The 22806-nt window shown below is 45.1% G+C and overlaps 1 protein-coding gene across 3 annotated transcripts in view; it reads right to left on the bottom strand.

Annotated features, from left to right (window-relative positions):
- LOC142586048 (intermembrane lipid transfer protein VPS13A-like) overlaps positions 1-22806 on the bottom strand; it is a 935034-nt gene that overhangs the window by 716800 nt on the left and 195428 nt on the right. For all 3 annotated transcript variants that reach the window (XM_075697293.1, XM_075697294.1, XM_075697295.1), the window contains 4 exons: positions 8634-8927; positions 7546-7619; positions 7347-7489; positions 2926-3116 (listed from right to left, as the gene is read on the bottom strand). In XM_075697293.1, the coding sequence (XP_075553408.1) occupies positions 2926-3116; positions 7347-7489; positions 7546-7619; positions 8634-8927 (702 nt within the window). The remainder of the gene's footprint in view (positions 1-2925; positions 3117-7346; positions 7490-7545; positions 7620-8633; positions 8928-22806) is intronic.

Here is a 22806-nt window from a genome sequence, read left to right as displayed (position 1 = left end):
TTTTAAGCGCAACAAACCTAACCAAAACCAGTACGTCGATAGCTGCGAAAAAGCATTTCTCCATTGCCATGCATTAAGACAGGCGCTCGCAAGTTAAAGTTTCATCTCAAAGGCGTAAAATTGAAATAAGGTCACAGCCAGAGTGTTGAAGTTTAGTTGAAGTTGAAATTTATTGACATTTTGTAATTTGATAATACATTTGCATAGGATGAGTGTGCAGTCAGAGGTCCCAAAGTGAAAACTGTCAGGGGGACCTCCTAACAAAAAGTAGACAGGGGATGGATATATCAGACAGCAGACAATGGTGTATTAGCAGGATAAAAATACATTATCAAAGATATACATGACAATTACGGCAATGAATAACAATAATTATAGGTTGTTTAAAACAAAGAAATCATAAGAAGGGAAACAAGGATATCAAATCGATAGCTTACCTAATAAATGGATTTTAAGACATTGACAAAAGGAGTACATTGTGCATGATTTTAAATCAGAAGGTAACATGTTCCAAAGTTATATAAATGAAAACATTGCTCTCATTCGGCCGTAATTAGTTCATATTATAGGTAAAAGCAGATTATGGTTTGTGAAAAACCTGGTGTTGTTGGTATTCGTAAGACTAAGATCAGCAAAACTGAGAATACATAATTCATGATTTATAAGACGAGACATGATCAGTAATTTATGACTAACAAGTTTGCATAGAGGTAAAACATTCAGGCTACGAAAAATGGGGGCTGATGGAGATGAAAATGGGTTAAAGGTGATGAGTCTTAAAGCTTGCTTTTGCAAACGTTCAAGGTGCCCAAAATGTGACCAGTACGTATTGCCCCATGTGGATAGGCAGTACGACAGATGACTATGAATAAATGCATAATAAAGGAAAGAAGGATTTATGTTTCAAAGTAAGACTGAAATTTGATAACAACATGAATGCCAAAAGAAACTTTTTGAATAAGCGGCTGAGCCTGCTCATGGAATATTAAATGTTTATTCAAGGTGACTCCAAGAAATTTTGTAGACTCAGATGTATGAATGAGGTGTCCATTAAGTGTCACCGATAAGGAAGAAATGTTTGGCGATAACCAAGGGGAATGAAACACCATGAATTTTATCTTCGATGGATTGCTACGCAATGCGTTCGTTACGCACCATGAGTGAACATTGTTTACACCAACATTCAGTAGATGTAGCGTAAGTGCATTCTTATGTTTGTTAAAAATTGTGGTATCATCAGTATAAAGGAGAGAGTTAGTGCGTTTCAATCTTAGTAAATCATTATTGAACAGCAAGAACAAAATGGGCCCCAAGATTGATCCCTGGGGAATGCCTATGTTAGTGATGTTTGTGTTGAGAGACAATCATTTACCTGAACAACCAGCATCCGATTAGTAAGATAGGTTTATATTAGTTGTAAAGGTGGTCCAGATATGCTGTAACAATCAAGTTTATTATTTATTAGGTGACTCATTGCATCAAATGCCTTAGTGAAATCAATAAACACCGCTCCAAAGAGTAAGCGCTCATCTATTGCTAGTTTAACTCTGTCAGTGAAAGTGATTAATGCGACTTAAGTAGAGAGGCCTTGTCGGAAACCAAATTGATCATCAGATAGCAAGTTAAATTTAGATAAGCATTTCATTAAACGGTAATATATATTAGTTTTTTCAATTACTTTACTAAATAATGGTAAAATGCAAATTGGGCAATAATTGTTAATGGATTTGCGGTCACCTTTTTTAAAGATGGGAATTATTTTTCCTGGCTTCAGGCTTCGAGGAAACACAGCAGCTGAAAAAAATTTGTTGATTAAATCGGCCAAAATTGGCGAGAGCTCTGTCGATACAAGTTTAATTTTGGAAGGCAATCAAGATCTGGGCCAGTAGTCTTTAGTGATGAGATAATTTTGTCAACTTCCTCCAGAACTGTAGGGTACAGAAAAAAAGAATCGGGACTGTGCGGAAGACCGACCAGTGCGAGTTTTGACCGAGTGTTTTTATCTGTATCCACTAGGGTGCTGAAATGAGGGTCAGCTGTCATTAGTATCCATGTATCTATGTTTATTAAAAGTTATGTTGGCTGGGTGTGATTTAGGTTCTTTGGTGTGAAGTTCTTTAAGTAGTTGCCATTTCTTTCTGGTATTGTTACTGTTTTTCTTAATCTTATTTTGATAGTAGTCATGTTTACCGTGTTTCAAAGCAGCACCCAGTATATTGGCATAAATTTTTAGTCGACATCTTAGAGAATAATCTAATGCTTCTGCCTTGAGCTTCCTATGAAGATTTTTTTTTTTTTAATATAGAACGCATTAGTGCCTTAGTTATCCAAGGATTCCTAGGTTTAAGAAACCATTGCTTGACTGTAGTTTCAGAAGAACACTGACTGATAGATTCACTTCTCTTAGCTGAGAATCAAATGCTGTTTCTGCATTTTTTTCCTGATATATACAATGTTCCATTTAGTATATCGAATGATTTCAACAAATTTTATAGTCAAAATCTGTATACACATTATCTCTAATACGGCGAATGTGTTTGGAGCCAGAACGCAAAAATACATAATAATGATCTGTAATAGCATAATTTGACACTCCTGCTGTAATATAGCCGTTAGTCAAACTGGCAAAAGTATGATCGATCAAAGTTTTAGAACCATTTGGATCATACATATTTGGGGCATGTATTCATGATGAACAACAACAATTAAGAAAGCAGCGCACGTATTCAGAACAGGATTGGCTGTTTAGGTCAGCAATGTTAATATTGACGTCACCACAGATTACAATTTTCTTGTTCTCTTCAATTAATTTTTTGAGCATTAGTTCAAATTCAGAGCAAAATTCTGCATATTATGAAGAAGTGTGTCTGTCAAGGTAACAGGGAGGTTCACCAGCCAAGGTTTAACAGCTGGCAGCATGCTCACCAGAGACACAGATGTCAGCAAGCTCCACATCAACGTCGCACAGTCGAGCCCTGACCTCATGGACACGAAGTACGACATTCAGCTTGGTCGAGCCTGGAGGAACTGGCGGGTCTTGGTCACCTAGGAAAAGTCCAGTGGTTCGCTTGACCTCAGGGATGACCTTTGCGCAGCCTAGGTCTTTGACATTAAGCCTGGAATCACCAAGATTTGTCACCTGTCAATTAAAAATGCAACTTTCTGTACAGTTCATGCACTAGCAAGTGCTAATGACAATGTGGGGTTCTCACCCGTGCTCTTGGGACAAAGGAACGACAACACAGTAGGGCAAACAATTGCAAGGGCACTTATCACGCCTTTCATAGATCAATGCCTGCTAGACGAGTTGCTATCCACAAAACATGCTGATGGGCGTGCGACAAATTGCAGAAGTCCGACTCACCACGGCCGGACAACGAGGGAATATGTTCGCCCCATGCTGGACACCCAACGCCTGGTCGTTCGCGCGTACGGTGACGCGAATGGTGGCGCGTTCTAACGCTCGTGTTCGTCCATCCCTGAGTCGGCCTGACGAGACGGTCTTATAGAAGCCTAGATCGGCGCACGCGCAGAATGTCCATGCCACTTGCCGTACCCGAGCCAAAGAGGAAGAGCCTTCTCCTTTCCGCGCCCAAGTAACCCCGCAAAACTGTTAGGTGCCGCAGAACAGAGCCACACTCGCGCCATCTCTTGCAATGCGCTTTAACCACACCGACTGCCACAGGCACCAGGCCATGCGGCGAAGCCGGATTACAGGAGACGGGAGCTATGCGGGAAAACAACATATAAGGGGACACGAGAAGAAAGGGGGTTAACCGAGGGGCCCTATTTTTATTAGTCATATCATGAGAAGCCAACAAACACTGACACCAAGGATGACATACGGGAAATTAGTTGTGCTTAATAAATGGAATGAAGAAACGATAAATTAATGGAAATTAAAGTGGATGAAAAAACAACTTGCCGCAGGTGGGAACCGAACCCACAACCTTCGCATTTCGCGTGCGATGCTCTACCAATTGAGCTACCTCGGCGCTGTTTCCCCATCCACTCTCTTAGGTATTTATGTGCACTAGTAAACCCTGGGAGTGTTAGCCAGCGCCACCACTCACAGACCTTGGCGGCGGACGTGGAACGTCCTTGTTACTGCAGGCGTCACGAGAACGTGATCTTTTTAGCTGAAGGCAACTGGTCAATAAACCCACATATGCTACCTGAAGGCATCAATGTTGCCGGATTCGAGACCCTCGTTATGTAATAAATGAGAAGAAAGGGGGTTAACCGAGGAGCTCGATTTTTATTAGTCATATCATGAGAAGCCAACAAACACTGACACCAAGGACAACATAGGGGAAATTAGTTGGGCTTAATAAATGGAATGAAGAAACGATAAATTAATGGAAATTAAAGTAGATAAAAAAACAACTTGCCGCAGGTGGGAACCGAACCCACAACCTTCGTTGGTGTCAGTGTTTGTTGGCTTCTCATATGACTAATAAAAATCGGACCCCTCGGTTAACCCCCTTTCTTCTCGTTTATTACATAACGAAGGTCTCAAATCCGGCAACATTGATGCCTTCAGGTAGCATATGTGGGTTTATTGACCAGTTGCCTTCACCCAAAAAGATCACATTCTCGTGACGCCTGCGGAAACAAGGACGTTCCACGTCCACCGCCAAGGTCTGTGAGTGGTGGCGCTGGCTAACACTCCCAGGGTTTACTAGTACACATAAATACCCAAGAAAGTGGATGGGGAAACAGCGCCGCGGTAGCTCAATTGGTAGAGCATCGCACGCGAAATGCGAAGGTTGTGGGTTCGGTTCCTACCTGCGGCAAGTTGTTTTTTCATCCAATTTAATTTCCATTAATTTATCGTTTCTTCATTCCATTTATTAAGCACAGCTAATTTCTCCTATGTTGTCCTTGGTGTCAGTGTTTGTTGGCTTCTCATTATAAGGGGACACGTGAGAACCGCGCATCCTCACAACAAACATCCGTGTAACCACAGAAATTTAGAGAAGACAGGCACCACCACGCTCACCGAGGCTACAGCAAACAAAAGCTTCATTGAATGTCCTATGTCTGCACCTTGCAGAACCTTAATTGCAGAACCTTAAATTGCCATTCAAGGAAACTCTCCTAGACAAAAACCTGGTGGCGCAGACATTTTCAGTTAAACATCTCAAGCCCGGAATCACTCAGTGAAAACACTGAGTGCCATCCATGCTTTCTTGTGGAACATGTGTATCAGACCGGGAGGCCTTTTGCATTTTCAAAGCCATGTGGCGATCCTCTTTTCGATAGCCAACGGTTGCAGCTATTATGCTTCACAACACAACGGGCATTTCTAGAATGCTTCACCACATAATATGTCCGTGCTGTGTGTGACGTTTATTAAAGGAAATCTACCATTATTACAGTCTCAGAAGGGAACAGAAATTTACGATAGGTAGCGAGGCACTGGAAGTGGTAAGGGAATACATCTACTGGACAGGTAGTGACTGCTGATCCGGATCATGAGAGTGAAATAATCAGAAGAATAAGAATGGGCTGGGGTGCGTTTGGCAGGCATTCCCAGATCATGAACAGCAGGTTGCCATTATCCCTTAAGAGAAAAGTGTATAACAGCTGTGTCTTACCAGTACTCACGTACGGGGCAGAAACCTGGAGGCTTACGAAAAAGGTTCTACTTAAATTGAGGGCGACGCAACGAGCTATGGAAAGAAGAATGATAGGTGTAACGTTAAGGGATAAGAAAAGAGCAGATTGGGTGAGGGAACAAACGCACATTAATGACATCTTAGCTGAAATCAAGAGAAAGAAATGGGCACGGGCAGGACATGTAATGAGGAGGGAAGATAACCGATGGTCATTAAGGGTTACGGACTGGATTCCAAGGGAAAGGAAGCGTAGCAGGGGGCAACAGAAAGTTAGGTGGGCAGATGAGATTAGGAAGTTTGGAGGGGCAACATGGCCACAATTAGTACATGACCAGGGTAGTTGGAGAAGAATGGGAGAGGCCTATGCCCTGCAGTGTGCGTAACCAGGCTGATGATGATGATGATGACCATTATGGAGCCCTCGGTAATACTCCCCTTCTGCTCAAGGACGACAGCATGCATGCGCACTCAGACGCACATCTCCGACCCAGCTCTCCTCCTTCCCGAACTCTAGAATGCCTCAATGTGCACACCCTCCTTCCTGCCATGCGCAGCGTGTAGTGCGTGTGCATCGTGGCACACTACCGAACTTGGGCACTTCACACCATTTGACGGAGGGCACAGCAGTTAAGTTAGATGGCACTTGGCGACAGCACAGCAGAGGGCGACAGCTATGCAGAGACTGAAATCTCAACTTGTTTACAGCTAATCACACTCACTTTTGAATATATCCTTAGTTGCTGACTTTGCTACGTTCTCCCAGCATGATGATGCATCATTTAATACCAGTAACCTAAGTGACCATTTTTCTTTTTTATTGCAATAGCAATAATATGAACACTAAGTGAATTTTTGCTGGTGTCGGCGTCAGCGCCGTGAGGTTTCATATATATTTGGGTATATGTGTGCTATATGCCATGCCATGCTATATGACATCTGGTATATACGGGTTATGTTGCCACACCATTCTATCACTAAAGTTGCTCATACCAGATCTTAACATTCTTGAAGACAAGATTATTCCTCAGAATTTTGAGAAAGGCAGCCCACAAACAGATGTGATGAAACAAAACGCGAACAGGACATGCCCGTTATCTTAAATCTTCTCAGACCAGAATATTAAGTGTGAAACAAGGACAGAGCTCAAACTTGAAAATGATGTAATTTCATTGGTACGGCTGTGCACTACCTCCATGAACAGCCCGGCTAAAGAGGTTTGAAACATACCCTATACAGAAAAGTGGCGGTAAAATCGTTAAGAAAGATATTGGCTTTAATTAATAAACATAAATGAAATTGTTCGATGGTGGGATTCAAATAAAGAACCACTAGCACAACAACATGTTTTTACTTAGCTTATGCTTACTTGTTGACGTTGTAATATTCCAACCTGTTGCTATAACCTGTTGTCATAACCTGTTGCTACCGCATTCATTGCTATGCCCTCATGGCGAAACTGAAATTTTATAGAAGTGGTTGCAAGATACCCAGATCCCATATATGCTAAATGCATCTGAAGCCAACTAAGGAAGATCTTGGCTTCGATAAAATCACTTAGAAGTCGCCGTTGTCCATGTTGTTTCTCGTCTCTGTCTATGTTTCACATTACATTGTAAGCACAATCAGGATGCTCCATCAAGTTCATTCAGCAGCACTGCTTGGCAATGGGTGAGGCACACGTATTCTGGCTAAATATGTGCACATACGTGCACAGCATGCACATACTTTTGATACACATAGAGTAGGTATCGGCCCAGCGTGAGCAGTGCCTCTCGATGGAATGTAACAATGACCGAGGTGAAGTCGACCACAGCTGAGTGCTCCACCTGGTGAAAGTCCGACTTGAACTCTGGGCAGCTCGCTTTGACCTGCAATGGATGGCCAGTGAGCGGGTGCACAGCGTTACCAATGATCGGGCACATGCCTTGCGGTAGAGAATGGAGATCATGTCCTTAGCCGCTTCAGACGTGAGCAGCTCAAGGTATTCACCAGTGGGGCCTGCAAAAGAGTGCACACAAACCTGGTGCCAGAATTTATTTAATTCCCTAAAGGACAGAAAAATTATGTGGCACTTGAGCGCAAACTCCACTGCCACTCCGAGCACTCATTCACTTGATGTTTTAATTTTGCCTTAAATTTGCAAGTTTTTCTAAAAAATAAGCAAAATTTTTTTACCCCTGCTTTTCTGTAGAAGAAAACTTATTTTACTTTCTACTCAGGGTGCCATGGGCTTAAAAGCCACACTTGGTCCTCTGGTTGCATGCCAATTATGGTCTCAAGCTGAGCAATAGTGATTTTTCAGCACAATGCTGTGCTTCTCAAGCAATTCATAGGCAGGTTACATGAGGTTCAGCTGCTGGCCATGCATCTGTGTTCCCAGTAGGAGACTTACAAAAGACCCGACCAGTCAGCAGACATGATTTTACGACAAGGTTGCTGGGCAATACTTAATGGCATTGAGCGATTCCACTGAGCGATGCTAGTGGAAAGCAGCAGGTTTAGTTCTCTGCAGTGTGTTGCTTCAGGTTTTGTACACCGAATACAAGTCAATTAATCAGTTTACACATGCTATTAAAAAAATGTCCATTTTTCGGTGTTGTCAAGCAACATCTGCAGCCTCCGACTAAGGCTCAAGAAAAATACATATTTACAGCCATTATGACACTGATATTCGCTTGAGACAAGTGAGTGGAGATTATTGAAGAAATCCTTTCATTCAGTCACACAAAAGGGTGCTTGAAGAAATGTTAGCAGAAGTTGAAAACAAGTTCTCGGTAGAAAAGGGTAAGGTCTCATCAGTTTCGCCACTAAAAAAAGCAATCTGATCAAACATGCCACGTGTGTTTCATCCAAATGTGCAACACTGCAAGATAGCCATTATTATTTAGAAAAATGTATTCAGCGCCTGATAGGAGCAATGTCTGCTGGCTCATCCGATAGCTGAAAGTGATATCTGTGAGAGCCATTGACATGCAGCTGCTCGCAAGTTGTGCCATAGGGGCAGGAACTCACCAATGTGAAGCTTGTCAACCAGGTAGATGCCACTAATGCTGGCCTGGAATGCAGGTCCATATTGCATGAGTACAGCATCGGCACAGAGCTTTTCCAAGCGCAGCATCAGATACGGTTTGTCTGCCTGGTCGCTCGAACGGGCCAAGTGCAGGCACACCTCGCCCAGCACAAAACGCAGCAGCGAGTTGATGGTGTTGCTGGCCGACACATTGTCATCAAAACCCGGCACGTCCAAAGCACGGCCCCAGTCTTCCTCATCCGAGTGGTCAGATGCCGACAAGTACTGGTCTGAACCTGCATCGCAGTGAAGCCACACCCCTGGGAATGTACCCCTGCAATGCCACTTGGCCAGGTTCCTTGTTGATCACCCACTCATTCCTGCTTCAATAACTCCTACTTCATATTGACAAAGTGTGCGGCCACCTTCTTGGAAGCACCACAGGGCACATCCCCAGCTCTCCAACACTGTCAGCATGCACTGCTTCAGCGCAATAGGCTAGCAGTGCAACAACATCCAGAGTGAGTGGCACTGAATGCACACATATACTAAATGAGGGCGAAGGAGGCAAGCATGTGGCACAACACTTGTCCTGCAATCAACCATACATAGTGCATGCAGATTACAAGTCTGTTTTTTGTATCTGACATGTGCAGGTATTGAATTTTTATCTAAGATACATTTTTTGAATGTTTTCACCAGCATTGTCACAGCAGTGGTACACTTTCTTTAGAGCACTCAACGATGGAAGAGTTATTTGACCTATTGGCACCAGTCTTGGCTTAGGCAGAAAAGTGCTTTCCATATCACATATAGGCTCAAGTACAGACAATTTTAGTTAATTCGGTCTGGACGGGGCTAGTGAAATTAGTCTAATTATCCAGTTGGTCAAACTAAACAAGACACAGAAAAAACACAGAAAGAGATTGCAATTCATCAGCAGTATTTGCCCCAATTCTAAAACACCCATGAATTTAATATGCACTCGCTTTTTTATTGGTTCAAAGCAGAAAACTAATGTAAAATCACAGAGCTCCTTAACAAAGTAGAAATCGGATGCGCACCCAACATTTTAGCAAGAAAAACGTAGCATACCTCAGATACCAGTAATAAGAAAAGACAAAACGAACAAACTAACTTCACAGAATGAAAATTTATTTAGCTAATGTCCATTGTTATCGCTCTTGGACAGCACTTTATCACTGTCTATTAAAAGCCACAAAATGTTTTTCACACGGTCCATGGTGCCTCGCTCGAGTGATGGTCAAGAAAGGGCATGACACTCTACATCGCAACGCACAGAGACGCTATGAGAGGCTTTGTCAATTCTCACTGCGGAGAGAAGGCTCTAGAATCAGATCGCCAACAAAGACGGGTTTATGCATTAATTAATTAAGTAATTATTTAATTAATTAATTTATTTATTTATTTATTATTTGACATACCCTCAAGCACCTAAGACATACCAAAATACAACACAGTGCAACCATCATGGTGCTTGTGAGCAAAGGCTCACCTTAAGACCGATGAAGTATGCACACCTGCTGCATTATAGCTAACCAGATAGTGGTCCACCAAGCACAAGAACGAGAAGCTACGGCAGCAGAGGTCCCATGTAAGCAACATGTTGTGAGCCTGTTAGTATCTGCCACAGCGATGAAGCGCTCAGGGGAAGAGGGCTCAGGTGGAGGAGGCGCACAGGGGCCACTACTCAGGCGGCCAATTAGGGTGCATCCTGGAAACTGTGCTTGTGCTGTGAATCAGCACCAAGAGGGAGAATTATACAGGACGGCAGCTTGGCTGCGCTAACCGTGTCTGCCATGTTGCCACTGGGCAGCAGTTCCCAGAGATCAAGCTAAGCACCACACACGACCTATGGGATGAGGCACAGGAAGATACCTTGATCCCCACATAGTCTGCATTTATTAAGCGACTCCACAACGATCAAAAATGGTATTGTGGTCCATGCCTAGACTAATCACTTTGCTAGCTCGTCCTGCAATGCATACGATTCTTTTTCAGTGGTTTCATAAGCATTCTTTTTCAGTGGTTGAGTAGTTTTCCTCAGCCTTGGTGAGACTGCGGCTAGCATAAGCAATGTGGCGTTCCGCACCAGCTTGCCATTGCACAAGAACTGCGCCGAGACCCGTATTGCTGGCGTCAGTATGAATTTCAGTGTCAGCGTCGTCGTCGAAATGAGCAAGTATTGGGGCCGCTTGCAAGTGCTTGCGCAATTCATTGAACGACTGCTGCTGCTCGTCCGACCAAATGAAAGGCACATCGTCACGTGTGAGCCATGTCAGAGGCTCAGCAATTCTCGAGAATCCCTCAACGAAGCGCCTATAATATGCGCACAAACCAAGGAAGCATTGGACAGCCTTCTTGTCTGTGGGTGGCGAAAACTCGACTACGGCAGCTAATTTGTCGGGGTCTGGTCGGACGCCTTTAGGACCAACGACATGGCCAAGAAATTTGAGCTCTTGGAACCCGAAGTAGCATTTTTCAGGCTTGATGGTGAGGCCGGCAGTGCGGATCGCCGCGAGGACACTCTCGAGTCGTGTGAGATGTTCGTCAAATGTGCTCGAGAACACGACGACGTCGTCCAAGTATACAAGGCAGGTTTGCCATTTGAGTTCAGCAAGCACAGTATCCATCATCCGCTGAAAGGTGGCAGGTGCGGAACAGAGACCAAAGGGGAGAACTTTAACTCATAAAGCCCGTCAGGTGTCACAAACGCTGTTTTTTCACGATCCTGTTCATCGACTTCGATTTGCCAATACCCTGATTGAGGATCCAATGAAGAAAAAAAATTGGTATGTTGTAGACGATCCAATGCGTCGTCGATGTGTGGCAATGGATAAACATCGCGCTTGGTGACACGGTTCAACTTTCTATAATCTACACAGAAGCGCAGTGCGTGTCTTTCTGACTAACACTACAGGGGAGGCCCACGGGCTTGTGGACGGCTGGATCACGTCATCTTGGAGCATCTCTTTCACCTGATGCTTGATCGCTTCCCTTTCCACTGGAGACACTCTGTAAGGATGCTGACGAACAGGACGTGCGCACTCGTCCGTTATAATGCGGTGCTTTGTGATCGACGTGTGCTCTACTTTGGACGATGTTGAAAAACAGTCCGCGAATTCATTCACGAGACTCAGTAGACGGTCTTTCTGATGGTCTGGCAGAGCAGCGTTAACGTGAGCCCGTTCTTTTAGGCTGGGTAACTCAGATTGCTGAGACGATGCGATTTCCAATGTGGCAATGTCAGTAACATCAATGATTTCACGAAGAAATGCGATAGTCGTTCCTCGCGGTACATGCCAATATTCGTTGCTAAAGTTTGTTAACAAGACAACTGAACATTTGTTACGCATCTGAAGAAGCCCTCTCGCTATGCAAATGTGGTGCTCAAGAAGCAGAGGGACGTTTGCCTCCGCAATTCCTTCAGCGTCATCCTCCATGTAGCATCGGACAAGGGTAAGCACGCTGCTCTTGGGTGGTAACGCGACATGATCGTCAGCTACATGAAGAGCGATGTCACGGTCGTTGCCATTGCTGTTCGCTATGGCTTGCGTAGTAGCGAAGCTGACTCTGGACTCTTGCAAGTCGATGATGGCACCATTCGCCTGAAGGAAATCCATGGCGAGTATAAGGTCCTTTGAACATTCAGAAAGAATGACGAAGTCGCCAATGTACGTGAAGCCCTGAAGGTTGACTCGTGCCGTGCACCGGCACATTGGAGTTATGAGGTCCCCGCATAGTCCTCGAGGGCAAAGTAGGCGTTGTGTGGCTTGCGCTCTGGAGTCCAGCCGTTTAATTCTGCGACACACTCAAAGTGATCAAGCCAGTCCTCAACATCTTCGAAGGTGTGCCCATGGAAGGATATGGGGATTTGCGGCTGGTTAAGGACGACCACGGTTGGTGCGATTGAGGAAGAAGACGGAATTGAGGTGCTTATCCTTATGACTCGGTTGGGTAGAGGCTCGTGCTCAAGTGGCAGTCCTTGAAGTCGACGGCTTGTCCATACGTGAACTGGAGTCAGCTCGACCGGACTTCATACTGGGCTTGTAGGCGGTGTTCGACCTGGGGGTGGTAGCACATACCCCGCACCTCCACCAGAAAACTGTAACATAGATTGAAGAGAGAGTCTTACAAAATAGACGCTTCTGTTTAATGCCGGGCCAGGAGAAAAATGTGCAGCTCACGCACTTCATCGTCTTTCATGGCACCGACCTTTGCACGCGCCGTCCCGCGGTGCGGGAGCCCCACATCATTGCGTCAATATGATGCAACTCGCTGCCACCGGCTGACCATGTAAAATAATTTATCATTTCAGAGAAATTTCGTAATCAAAATGAAAGCAGCATGTTTTAACTGCCATCTATGCGAGAAAGCTTGTTTTGTAGCCATGCACGTTTGTCACCACACCGTGTTTGCCACCATCTTGTGATGGCAATGGCAATGACATTAGTTAGGCGGGCTCCCAACAGTTGAATGCCATGAGCGCTCTTTTGGTTTTGTATTGGATTGCACTGCCCAAGCAATTTATGAACAAATTTTCTTGGGCAAAAAAGAAAGAACGCTTTAGAATTGGATGGATGCAGTAAAAATTCTCTGTAAGCTACAACTATTGCTTAAAAATGTTCCTGGGGTAGGCCGGAAATAGCCGTTCTCAACGAGAGAGGATGCATGTCCGATGCATTCACTGTGCCCTAATTAGCGCCAAGGCGGACAGTGCCACAAGGGGAGTCACTAAGTGCGGTCATTATTGGGGTTGGGCAAGTGTGCGATGACACGCCATGTTCGAATTATCCAGCGAAGGCTAATTTCTGGATCAATATAACGAAAGGTGGGTCCCATAGAAATGTATTTGGTAGACCAGGACTTCCAGTAGGGTTCGAATCAACATGCAAATCAAATCAACAGAAGACTACTGTATTACAGTTTAATGACAATGACAAAATTTCCGTGGGTGGATGTGAGGCATTTCCCAAAAAAAGATTTTTGGAACAATATTTTCACAAGTTCTACAGCTTAGCACTGTTACACTATTGCTAGGAAATGACATGCAAATGGCAGAGTGTACAAGCACAATTTGCAAGTTGTGTCACAGGGTCCCTCAAGCCTTAAGTGATCAGACATTTCTACGTCCAATGTATCTGCGATAAAACAGATAAGTTTGGTGCCACATCACCCATGTATCAAACACAAAAGCCTCAAAGTTGGAACCACGGAACAGCCCAAAACGCTCACACTTCACGTGAAGCATGTGCAAAAAGCACAGGATTGATGCACCCTTTTCTGTGTGCTTCATGTGACCACGTAACTGAGAATAAGACATAACAGTGCAATGTTCAAGTCTGATAGAAGAGCTAAGGTTGGGGCTAGTTGGTTGTACATGTTGAATCATTGCAGCACACTATTGTGAAATAAGGTGCTTGGACCTAAAGAAAGGACGACGAAGCCACTGAACAAGCGTGCCATGCCTAATGCCTCGATCACATCCTTGGCTGAAAAGCTTTAAAGAAAATCAGCAATAAACAGAGTACAGATGTGGTTGCAATCTGAAAATCAAAAGAGCAGCCTATCATAACACCATACATTCATGTGTCTCATGGACTAAAACAGATTACAAGCAGAAACAGCATTCCTATGGTTTTCATGACACCTAACAATTTAATTGGCCTTTGTCATTGAATTAACAAAAGCAACCAGAAATCTAACCCAATGGGTATGATGTGAAGCTTGTTAAAAAATTTGTGGCATGCGATGAAGAAATAGTCTACTGTGTTCAACTTTCCTGTGGAATATAGCATATATAGGACAAACTGCAAGATGCATTACCACGTGCTTGGGTGAACATAATCATAACTGTAAGCAAATCAGGCCTTGCGGAAACATTGCTACACGCTGCAGCACATGCGAGTGCCAATAAAATTTGAATGCAGGAGCATTAAAAAATTAAATTATGGCGTTTTACGTGCCAAAACCACGATCTGATTATGAGGTACGCCGTAGTGGGGGACTGCGGAAATTTTGACCACCTGGGGTTCTTTAACATTAATCTAAATCTAAGTACACGGGCGGTGTTTTCGCATTTCATCCCCATCAAAATGCAACCGCCATGCCAGGGATTTGATCCCGCGACCTCGTGCTTAGCAGCCCAGCACCACAGCCACTAAGCAACCACAGCGGTGCATGAGCACCATTTCCCGATAAAGAGATACAAGAGAAAGGGAAATTATCGCAGCCTTCACTTCGAGATTCGTGACAACATGGGCCATAGTGCGCCATCAATTCTACCCACTGGGGATGAGGCTACGTTTATTCGGAGAAACAAAGATAAAAGGTTTCGACAGCATACATGCGAGTAAAGAAGCGGACCGAACCCTCTCCTGTTCTTTTATGAATGCCTTGTAATATCTTACATGTGCCATGTTTTGACTTGGCACCACTCGGCACTACACTCGTCTACACGAGCCTACATGAAGTGTAGGTTAAAAAAAAAATAGCCCTATTGTAGGTGTAGGTTAACATGCGCCTCCTAATCTTCGAGGCTATTGGGCAAGCCACTGGAATCCAAGCCTGCCTAAGCCAGCGGAAAATCCAACATGGTGGCCTCCAAGATCGGGTAGCATGCATGGAGGAAGGAAAACGTTAAGACGGAGCATTGCACAATACGACTGAAGCCAAACCTGGTGGCCCAACACATGATCGCACGTTGAAGTGCGCGGTTGGTTTTAGTGTTCTTGCTCTACAAGTAGATGACAGTGCAGCCAAAAAAACGCATACTGTATAAAAACTACTGGCATAGCAACTGGGAACCAATTGTCTCAGACAATGTTGATCCTTGCTCCATGATCTCGACACAAGAAGTCATGTATTGGGTCACCACTAAGCAAATGTATGGGCTTCACGAAGCATTCGCTTGCCAAGGATGGCTCCATGACGTAATGCTCTCTCCTAACTTTTTCCTTCCTGCATGGTAGCATGCCTTGGAATGAGCGACATAGTCCAGGGCCGGTATTTTGTAGTGATGCCTTTTCCGATTCTATGCTTTTTCAGGCTTTTCGCGCTTGGCCACTGGTCAGAGCGACGGTCTGCCCACATTATCAACGCGATCAGGCGGCCGTGTGTGGTGGATGCTAAGAATAGCATAGAATAAGGCATAAGGCATCGCTACAAAATAGCGGCCCAGAAAATCAAACTTTGGGGCTTACCATAAAATTCCGAGCAAGCAGTCCCCTAAAGTGAAAAATAATCCAAAAAGTTTGCGGGGGGGGCGGGGGGGCTTGCTCGGTCATGAACTGAAATTCAGGGGCTCTCAGCCCCAGATCTCGCAACCCAGCAATCACAGGCTCGCCTGGCTTGCTTGTTCGCTTCTGTCGATAAACTCAAATGTAGTGCAATTTAAGCATGACATAATTGAGTACATGTTGTGCTGACCAAAATAGATGCTTTATTACAAGCTACATGTGGTCGTGTCGCAAGCGCCACCAGTCTCTGATTTAACAGCCCAGTGAGCTGGGCCTGCCTACTCCTAGTCATCAGCGGCCATCAACGGAGGTGATGCTGTGGACGTGGCCTTGTGAAAACATGTCTATGCTGCTCGCATAGTCGTGTTTATATTGGCATCTTTCGTTCGAAATGACAGAGCTGTGCAAACGCTTGTTTTCACTTTATTTGTGAAGTCATTCCGAGCATCCATGCAGGGGCACCGGTTCTGGGCAGTGCTACGCACCTCTCGCTCATTCGTACGATGCGTCATTGTATGCGTCAAGTCAGGCTTCGACGCGTCGTATGACGGATTACACCCAAACTCGCACCATGTGTTTCGCGCTTAACTCACACGAGACAATTCACACACTTTACCAAAATAGCGACTGACGAAGGCTATGGCCATGGTGTACTACTGGGCATCAGAAGAAGTGCAGCTAAACAATAAATTTCTTAGTAAATTGTGTCATTTTATGTTATTTAATATGCAATTTTGTAAAAAGTTGACAGAAAACTATAGCCAAGCAGTTCAGCAAAAATGCACGAATCGGTGAAAAGGGTGAAGGAAGGGAGGGGGTGCTTGCTCAGTAGTTGGCACCAATTTCAAATCACTCGCAAGTGCAGGGGGAGACCTTTGCATGGGTAGGGCCATTGCGCGGGTAGGGCACTTGCTCGGAATTTTACGGTAAATTAATCCAAAATAGGTCGCGAAAATGAATTAGCTCTATGGGAACCCTGACAGTGCATTTCTAAAGCTCAAAATCTTCATCAAGTCCGAATTTTCGGAGTGCAAAAAACCTGCCGACTACGGTATACCTTTGGGGATGCCCTTTCACGCTCCATACAAACCACCAAGTTCTTGTCTCTCTGTTGTCATCTCAAGGAACTGGAAGATGGCCCTTTCACATTGCTCACTGGTCTGAATGTCTTCTGCACTATAAGTACATTGCAGAGTATCAAAAGGGTTTCAGAAAACCAAGTCACAGACATCCTATCTCGTCTTTCTATTTCATCTCACTAGGAAGATGCTAGAGAGGATCCCACAATGGAGCACGTCAAGGGTTTCATACTATCATGGTGGCCTGAACACAAATCACTATCTTCTGAACTTCAGCCTTTCTTCAGGGTGTATGAAGACCTTTCAACCATCGGGAACTTACTCTTGTGAGAAGAATGACTCGCCATCCCCGTATCTCTCACACCACAAGTGATCACAACGGCTCATCAAGCTCACCCTGGAATTGTCCAAACGAAGGTGCACCTCTGTGAATGCTTTTGGTGGCTGGGCATGGACAAGCAAGCGGAAATCGCAAACAGCAGCTGTGCTGCCAGCCGAAATGCTGACAAGAGCATGAAGACAGCTCCAGTTCCATTACAACCTGTACCCCTACCAGAGGGCCCATGGCAAAACTTGCTATTGATATAAGTTGGACCATCGAAGAGGGCCCCACACGACTGCAGATATGCGATTACTCTCACCAGTTAGCTTTCAAGATGGCTTGAAATACAATTATGCAGTGAAGTGTCAGCCTGCACAATCATCACTTTTCTTATTTCTGTGTTTGTGCAAAGAAGGGTACCCTGACAAGACCATTTGAGACAATGGGACTCAGTTCACATCCAGACCACCATATCACAGTTGGACCATTATATCACTGTTATGAGCACTAACTCCAGCAGTACAAGTTGCGTGGAGAGCAATGCATTAGTGTGGTTCACGGTGTCCAAGATTAGCGAGCGTTTCATCACGAGGTGCCACAAATTTTGGACGCCATGGGTGACCATGCTTAGTGCCCACAGCCATCATCAGATGACACCTACCAATTAAACAAAAAAGTGTAGAAAGACACAAATATTCGTCCTGAGAAAAAAATGTAGCAGCTTCACCGAAAAGGCGGAGCATTGATTGTGATAAGAAAGAGACTACAGCAAGAAGTATGGCTAGTAGTTCTATTTGTGTCACTCGCGCTCATGCAAAGAACAGATCTCAATCGATGACAACAAGCACTTGCTATTGCAATGTGAGTGAACAGTTTGCACCGTGTCTCAGAAACTTGAGATTATGCGACCACCAACACAAGACGTGCGCGAACACAGCACGCATCAAGGCACCATGCATAGGTGCAGACTACAAAGGGGAGTCCCCCCCTCTATAAGGTGTCACTATCAGAGTTCTGTTACCCAGAGACGCGAGGTGGCGTCGCCGCGTGTGGACGTGTCTCATCGGCTCCGTGAGTTTTTGGGTGTAGCGCCCATTCTTTTTGCTATATCCTAGTGGCTCTTTCACGCAACATGTGTGAAGATTTCTGCGACGTTTTGAGACTATTTTTGAAGAGGTCTGTGCATTAGAACGCTTGTTATTGTGACTTCTGTGGTTCCTCACCTACGAGAGCTTGGTGGCTCTCCGACGCCGTAGGCGTTGACACGCCTCGTGCGGGCGTCATGAACCCGGTTGAGGTAGTAGAAGGGGAAGATCTTTCCCCGGAGGAGATGCTCAAGTGGCGACAAACGCACATATACGACGCCGCATATCAAGACTCACTCCGCAAGGACACCATCACTGCCTCGGCCAAGGCTGCTGTATGGAAACAGATGATCTCAAGGAATAACAAAGTGAGGCCTCCCAAGTTACCTGAAGGCTCATACAAGGCCATTTTTCGCATTCGCGGAGGCTTCGACGCCTCCCGCTTCAGCCACTTCCAACTCACCAAGATTCTCTCTACGGCAGCCGGCTTTCCAGCCACTGCGGAGCTGCGCCAAGACATCGTTACCATCAACCCCACCACCAACACAGTTACCCTCAGCACGGAAAGCTGCGATCGCTTGAAGAAATACCTCGCCATCAAGTCGCTCACAGCCAACGGCCAAGAGCACGAAGTCACCTCCTACAGCGTTCGAAACTCCGAGACGTGCAAAGGCATTATCTACATCGACAGAGTATGCCTGGGAGAAGTTATCTATGAAAAAGACATTCTACCCATGCTTCGTGAGTGCAACCCACAAATGCACTTTTTAGAAGCCAGACGAATGGGAAAAACTTCCGATGCAGTCCTCGTGACTTTCTTGGGAACGAAAGTTCCTTTTTGGGTCAAATATGAAATGGCGATGCTCCGGTGCAAGCCTTTTCGACAAAAAATGGAGGCCTGCACATGCTGTTGGAAAGTTGGACATCGACCGGACGTGTGCCCTACGCATACTGAGGATACTTGCCATAAATGCGGAACTGTGAATCCTCCGACTGATCATGTGTGCATTCCTAAGTGTGTACTATGTAGTGGAAGTCATGAGACTGGATCCATTCAGTGTCCACTACGATATAAGCCCAAAACCTCACTCCTCAAGGCTGACAAGGCTCCTCCTCAAGCCAAGACCAAGTCTTCTCCTTCGCCCAAGAAGCAGGGACCTCTTCCTAACAAAAAACAAGAAGAAGATTGGCCTCTTCTATCCGCTGCTCCATCTAACAACAAATCAAGCTCTCCTCAGGTAAGCTGGGCATCGGTAGCTTCCCACGGCTTACCTAAACCTAAGCAACCTGATGCCCCAATCTATGCCCTCCTACAGCACTATCAGGACGAAAATAGTCTTCTGCGTAAACAAATTCTCGACCTCCAAACCCCTTCTCCATGTACGACTACTACCACTCGATCTCAACCCTCCACTGATGAGCAACCCACTGTAACTCCTCCCCCTGCCAGTGAGAATGGCGATCAATCTCTAACCGTGGACACTTCTCCTCCTCCCACTACCATAACCGCCACAAAGCGCAAATCTATTGATGATGGGAGAGATACTTGGGAGGAACACGATAAGCTAAGTCGTAAACTCACCGCACACATTAGAAACTCTAACAATCGCTTTGAGGCCCTTGAAAAACGCATGGATGCCGTAGAAGCCAAGCTTGAGTCCCTCACTACTAACGTTCATAGCCTCAGTGCCCATATAAATGCTAAATTTAACCAGGATGACGCGCGACTTAGCCAGATTGATGAGCGATTCAGTCAAATTATCGAAAGACTCGATCGACTGCATGGCCGCATCCCCTAAGCGCTCCAACCTAGTTGTTTGGCAGTGGAATTGTAGGGGCTTTTCGAAAAAGAAGGCCAGTCTGCAACAATACATAGCCAATCTCACGCAACCACCCGCAGTCATTGCTTTACAAGAAACGAATGGTTACGTTAAATTCCCCAGATACAACACATTCCAATGCAAAAGATGCGAACGTCCCAATACCGCGATCATAGCACAAAAACATTTGACTGTTACTTGCTCCCATTTTGAGAATATCGACATTGATCACTACTTCGTAGAAATACTTCCTAAAAAGACCAGGTCAGCTGCTATTTACATCCTTAACGTTTACAGCAGTCCCAGCTCTAAACACCACTGTTTTACTACCGTTTTTGCTCGTGCTAAACGGGAAGCTCGAAGAAACCCGCTCCTCATTGTTGGCGATTTTACCTCTCCAAATCAACTATGGGGTCACAGTACTTCCACACCTAAAGGTCAAGCTTTATGGACCCACATTCACGATCATCAACTCACCCTCCACAATGACTTCGACACACCCACTCGCTTAGGAAATAGTGTCTCCGTAGATACATCACCAGATCTTACCCTCACCTCTCGGGTTAACTTCACTAAATGGGAAAACCTTCAAATCAATTTTGGTAGCGATCACTACGTCATACAGATTTCTGTTACCTTCTCTCACAAGCCCTTTCACACTCTGCCTCCCAAACTTACGGATTGGGACAAATTTCGGAAAACTCGCGCAAATAATGCTCCCAATTCCATTCTTGATCTACAGCAATGGATTAGTCAACTCCAAACTGACGTTGACAATCATACTACAACTATGCCACCTGATGCTCCTTTTCAAACAGCTGATGCCAAACTATTACACATGTGGCAAGCGAAGGAATCACTACTAAAGCGGTGGAAAAGACGCCGCCATAACCGCAGGCTTCGCATACGTGTAGCTAGACTTGACGATGACATACAAGCATATGCGACCCAACTAGTTAATCAACAATGGGGCCAAGTATGTGAGAGCATGCATGGTAATCTCAGTAGTAAAAAGACTTGGCAACTGCTGAGACATTTGCTTGATCCCTCGACCTCGCGCGCGCAACACAGTCACTACATCACTCAATTATTGCACAAACACAAGGATAATATTCCCCATCTTTTTCAGGAGCTTGCACGATTACACCTCCCTCCTACCACAACTCATGAGAATTCAGATTATGCAGGCGATGTTAACGAACTTCTCGACGCCCCAATAACGGAGGCAGAAGTGCGACATGCCTTAGCTTCCCTTAAAACTACATCTGCTCCCGGTATAGATAATGTAAATAATAAATTACTCCGAAATCTGGACGACAAATCAATCTCTGCCCTCACAGAATACTATAACCATTGCTTCGATAACAGCTCTCTTCCGAGCTCATGGAAAACTGCTAAAGTAATCTTTATTCCCAAACCCAATAAACCCTCTGACATAGCTAATCTTAGACCTATTTCCCTCACGTCATGCTTGGGCAAAACGCTCGAACATGTCATGCTTAATCGCGTCAATAAATACGCGGAAGACAATCAGTTATTCCCGCCGGAGATGATTGGCTTTCGCCAGTCGCTTTCTTGCCAGGACGCCATGCTAAGGCTCAAGCATGACCTTCTCACTCCTACGTTTAGTAAAGACACCCAAGCCATCTTAGGACTCGACCTTCGCGGTGCATTCAACAACATAGATCATGGATCTATCTTACGTGAGTTGAATGTTATTAACTGCGGTAGAAAAATGCATGACTACATCCGCGAATTTCTTACCAATCACACAGCTATCATAAGTCTCAATGATCAAACTTCGCCCCCAATCACCCTAGGTAGCTTTGGCACTCCTCAGGGATCTGTGCTCTCGCCGTTTCTATTTAACCTAGCTATGAGGTCTATTGCTGGGAAGCTGGCACAAATACCGGATCTCCAATATTCCTTATATGCAGACGACATTACCCTATGGATTAAGGGTGGCTCGGCTGGCTACATTCAAGATACCTTACAAGAGGCTGCAGACGCAGTGGCTACGAGAGCCGGGTTCATGAACCTCGAGTGCTCACCCACCAAATCTGAGCTGTTAATTCTATCCGCAAATAAATGTGTTACGTCGAACATTCAGATTAACATTAACGGGAAGGAAGTTCCCGTAGTAGACAAAATCCGTGTACTTGGCATGCACATTCAATCTAACAGACTCAATACGTATACACTTCAAACGGTTACTGCCAGCGTAGGTCATACCACACGGCTAATAGGAAGGGTGTGCAATAAGCACGGAGGTGTCCGCGAGGCAGAATTGCTAAGACTGGTACAGGCGTTTTCTGTCAGTAAAATCACATTCTCCCTACCCTATCTCCACTTAACTAGGGCCGAGGAAGATAAAGTTAACTCATTGATACGCAGACTCTACAAATTTGCCCTTGGAGTGCCAAGTAGAGCTTCTACTGAGAGACTTTTGGCTACAGGTACCTTGAATACTTTTAGTGAGCTCGCAGAAGCCCACCTGACCGCTCAATACCAGCGCTTATCGAACACCCACACTGGTAGGCACATCCTAAACTCCCTAAGTATTGCCCCAGCACCCATGACCACTGAGAAATTCAATATTCCCCACTCGAT

Source organism: Dermacentor variabilis, chromosome 6 (genome assembly GCF_050947875.1).
Source record: "Dermacentor variabilis isolate Ectoservices chromosome 6, ASM5094787v1, whole genome shotgun sequence".
Lineage (NCBI taxonomy): Eukaryota > Metazoa > Arthropoda > Arachnida > Ixodida > Ixodidae > Dermacentor > Dermacentor variabilis.
Note: the sequence above shows the minus strand (reverse complement) of the source record. Positions and strands in the feature narration are given on the sequence as shown.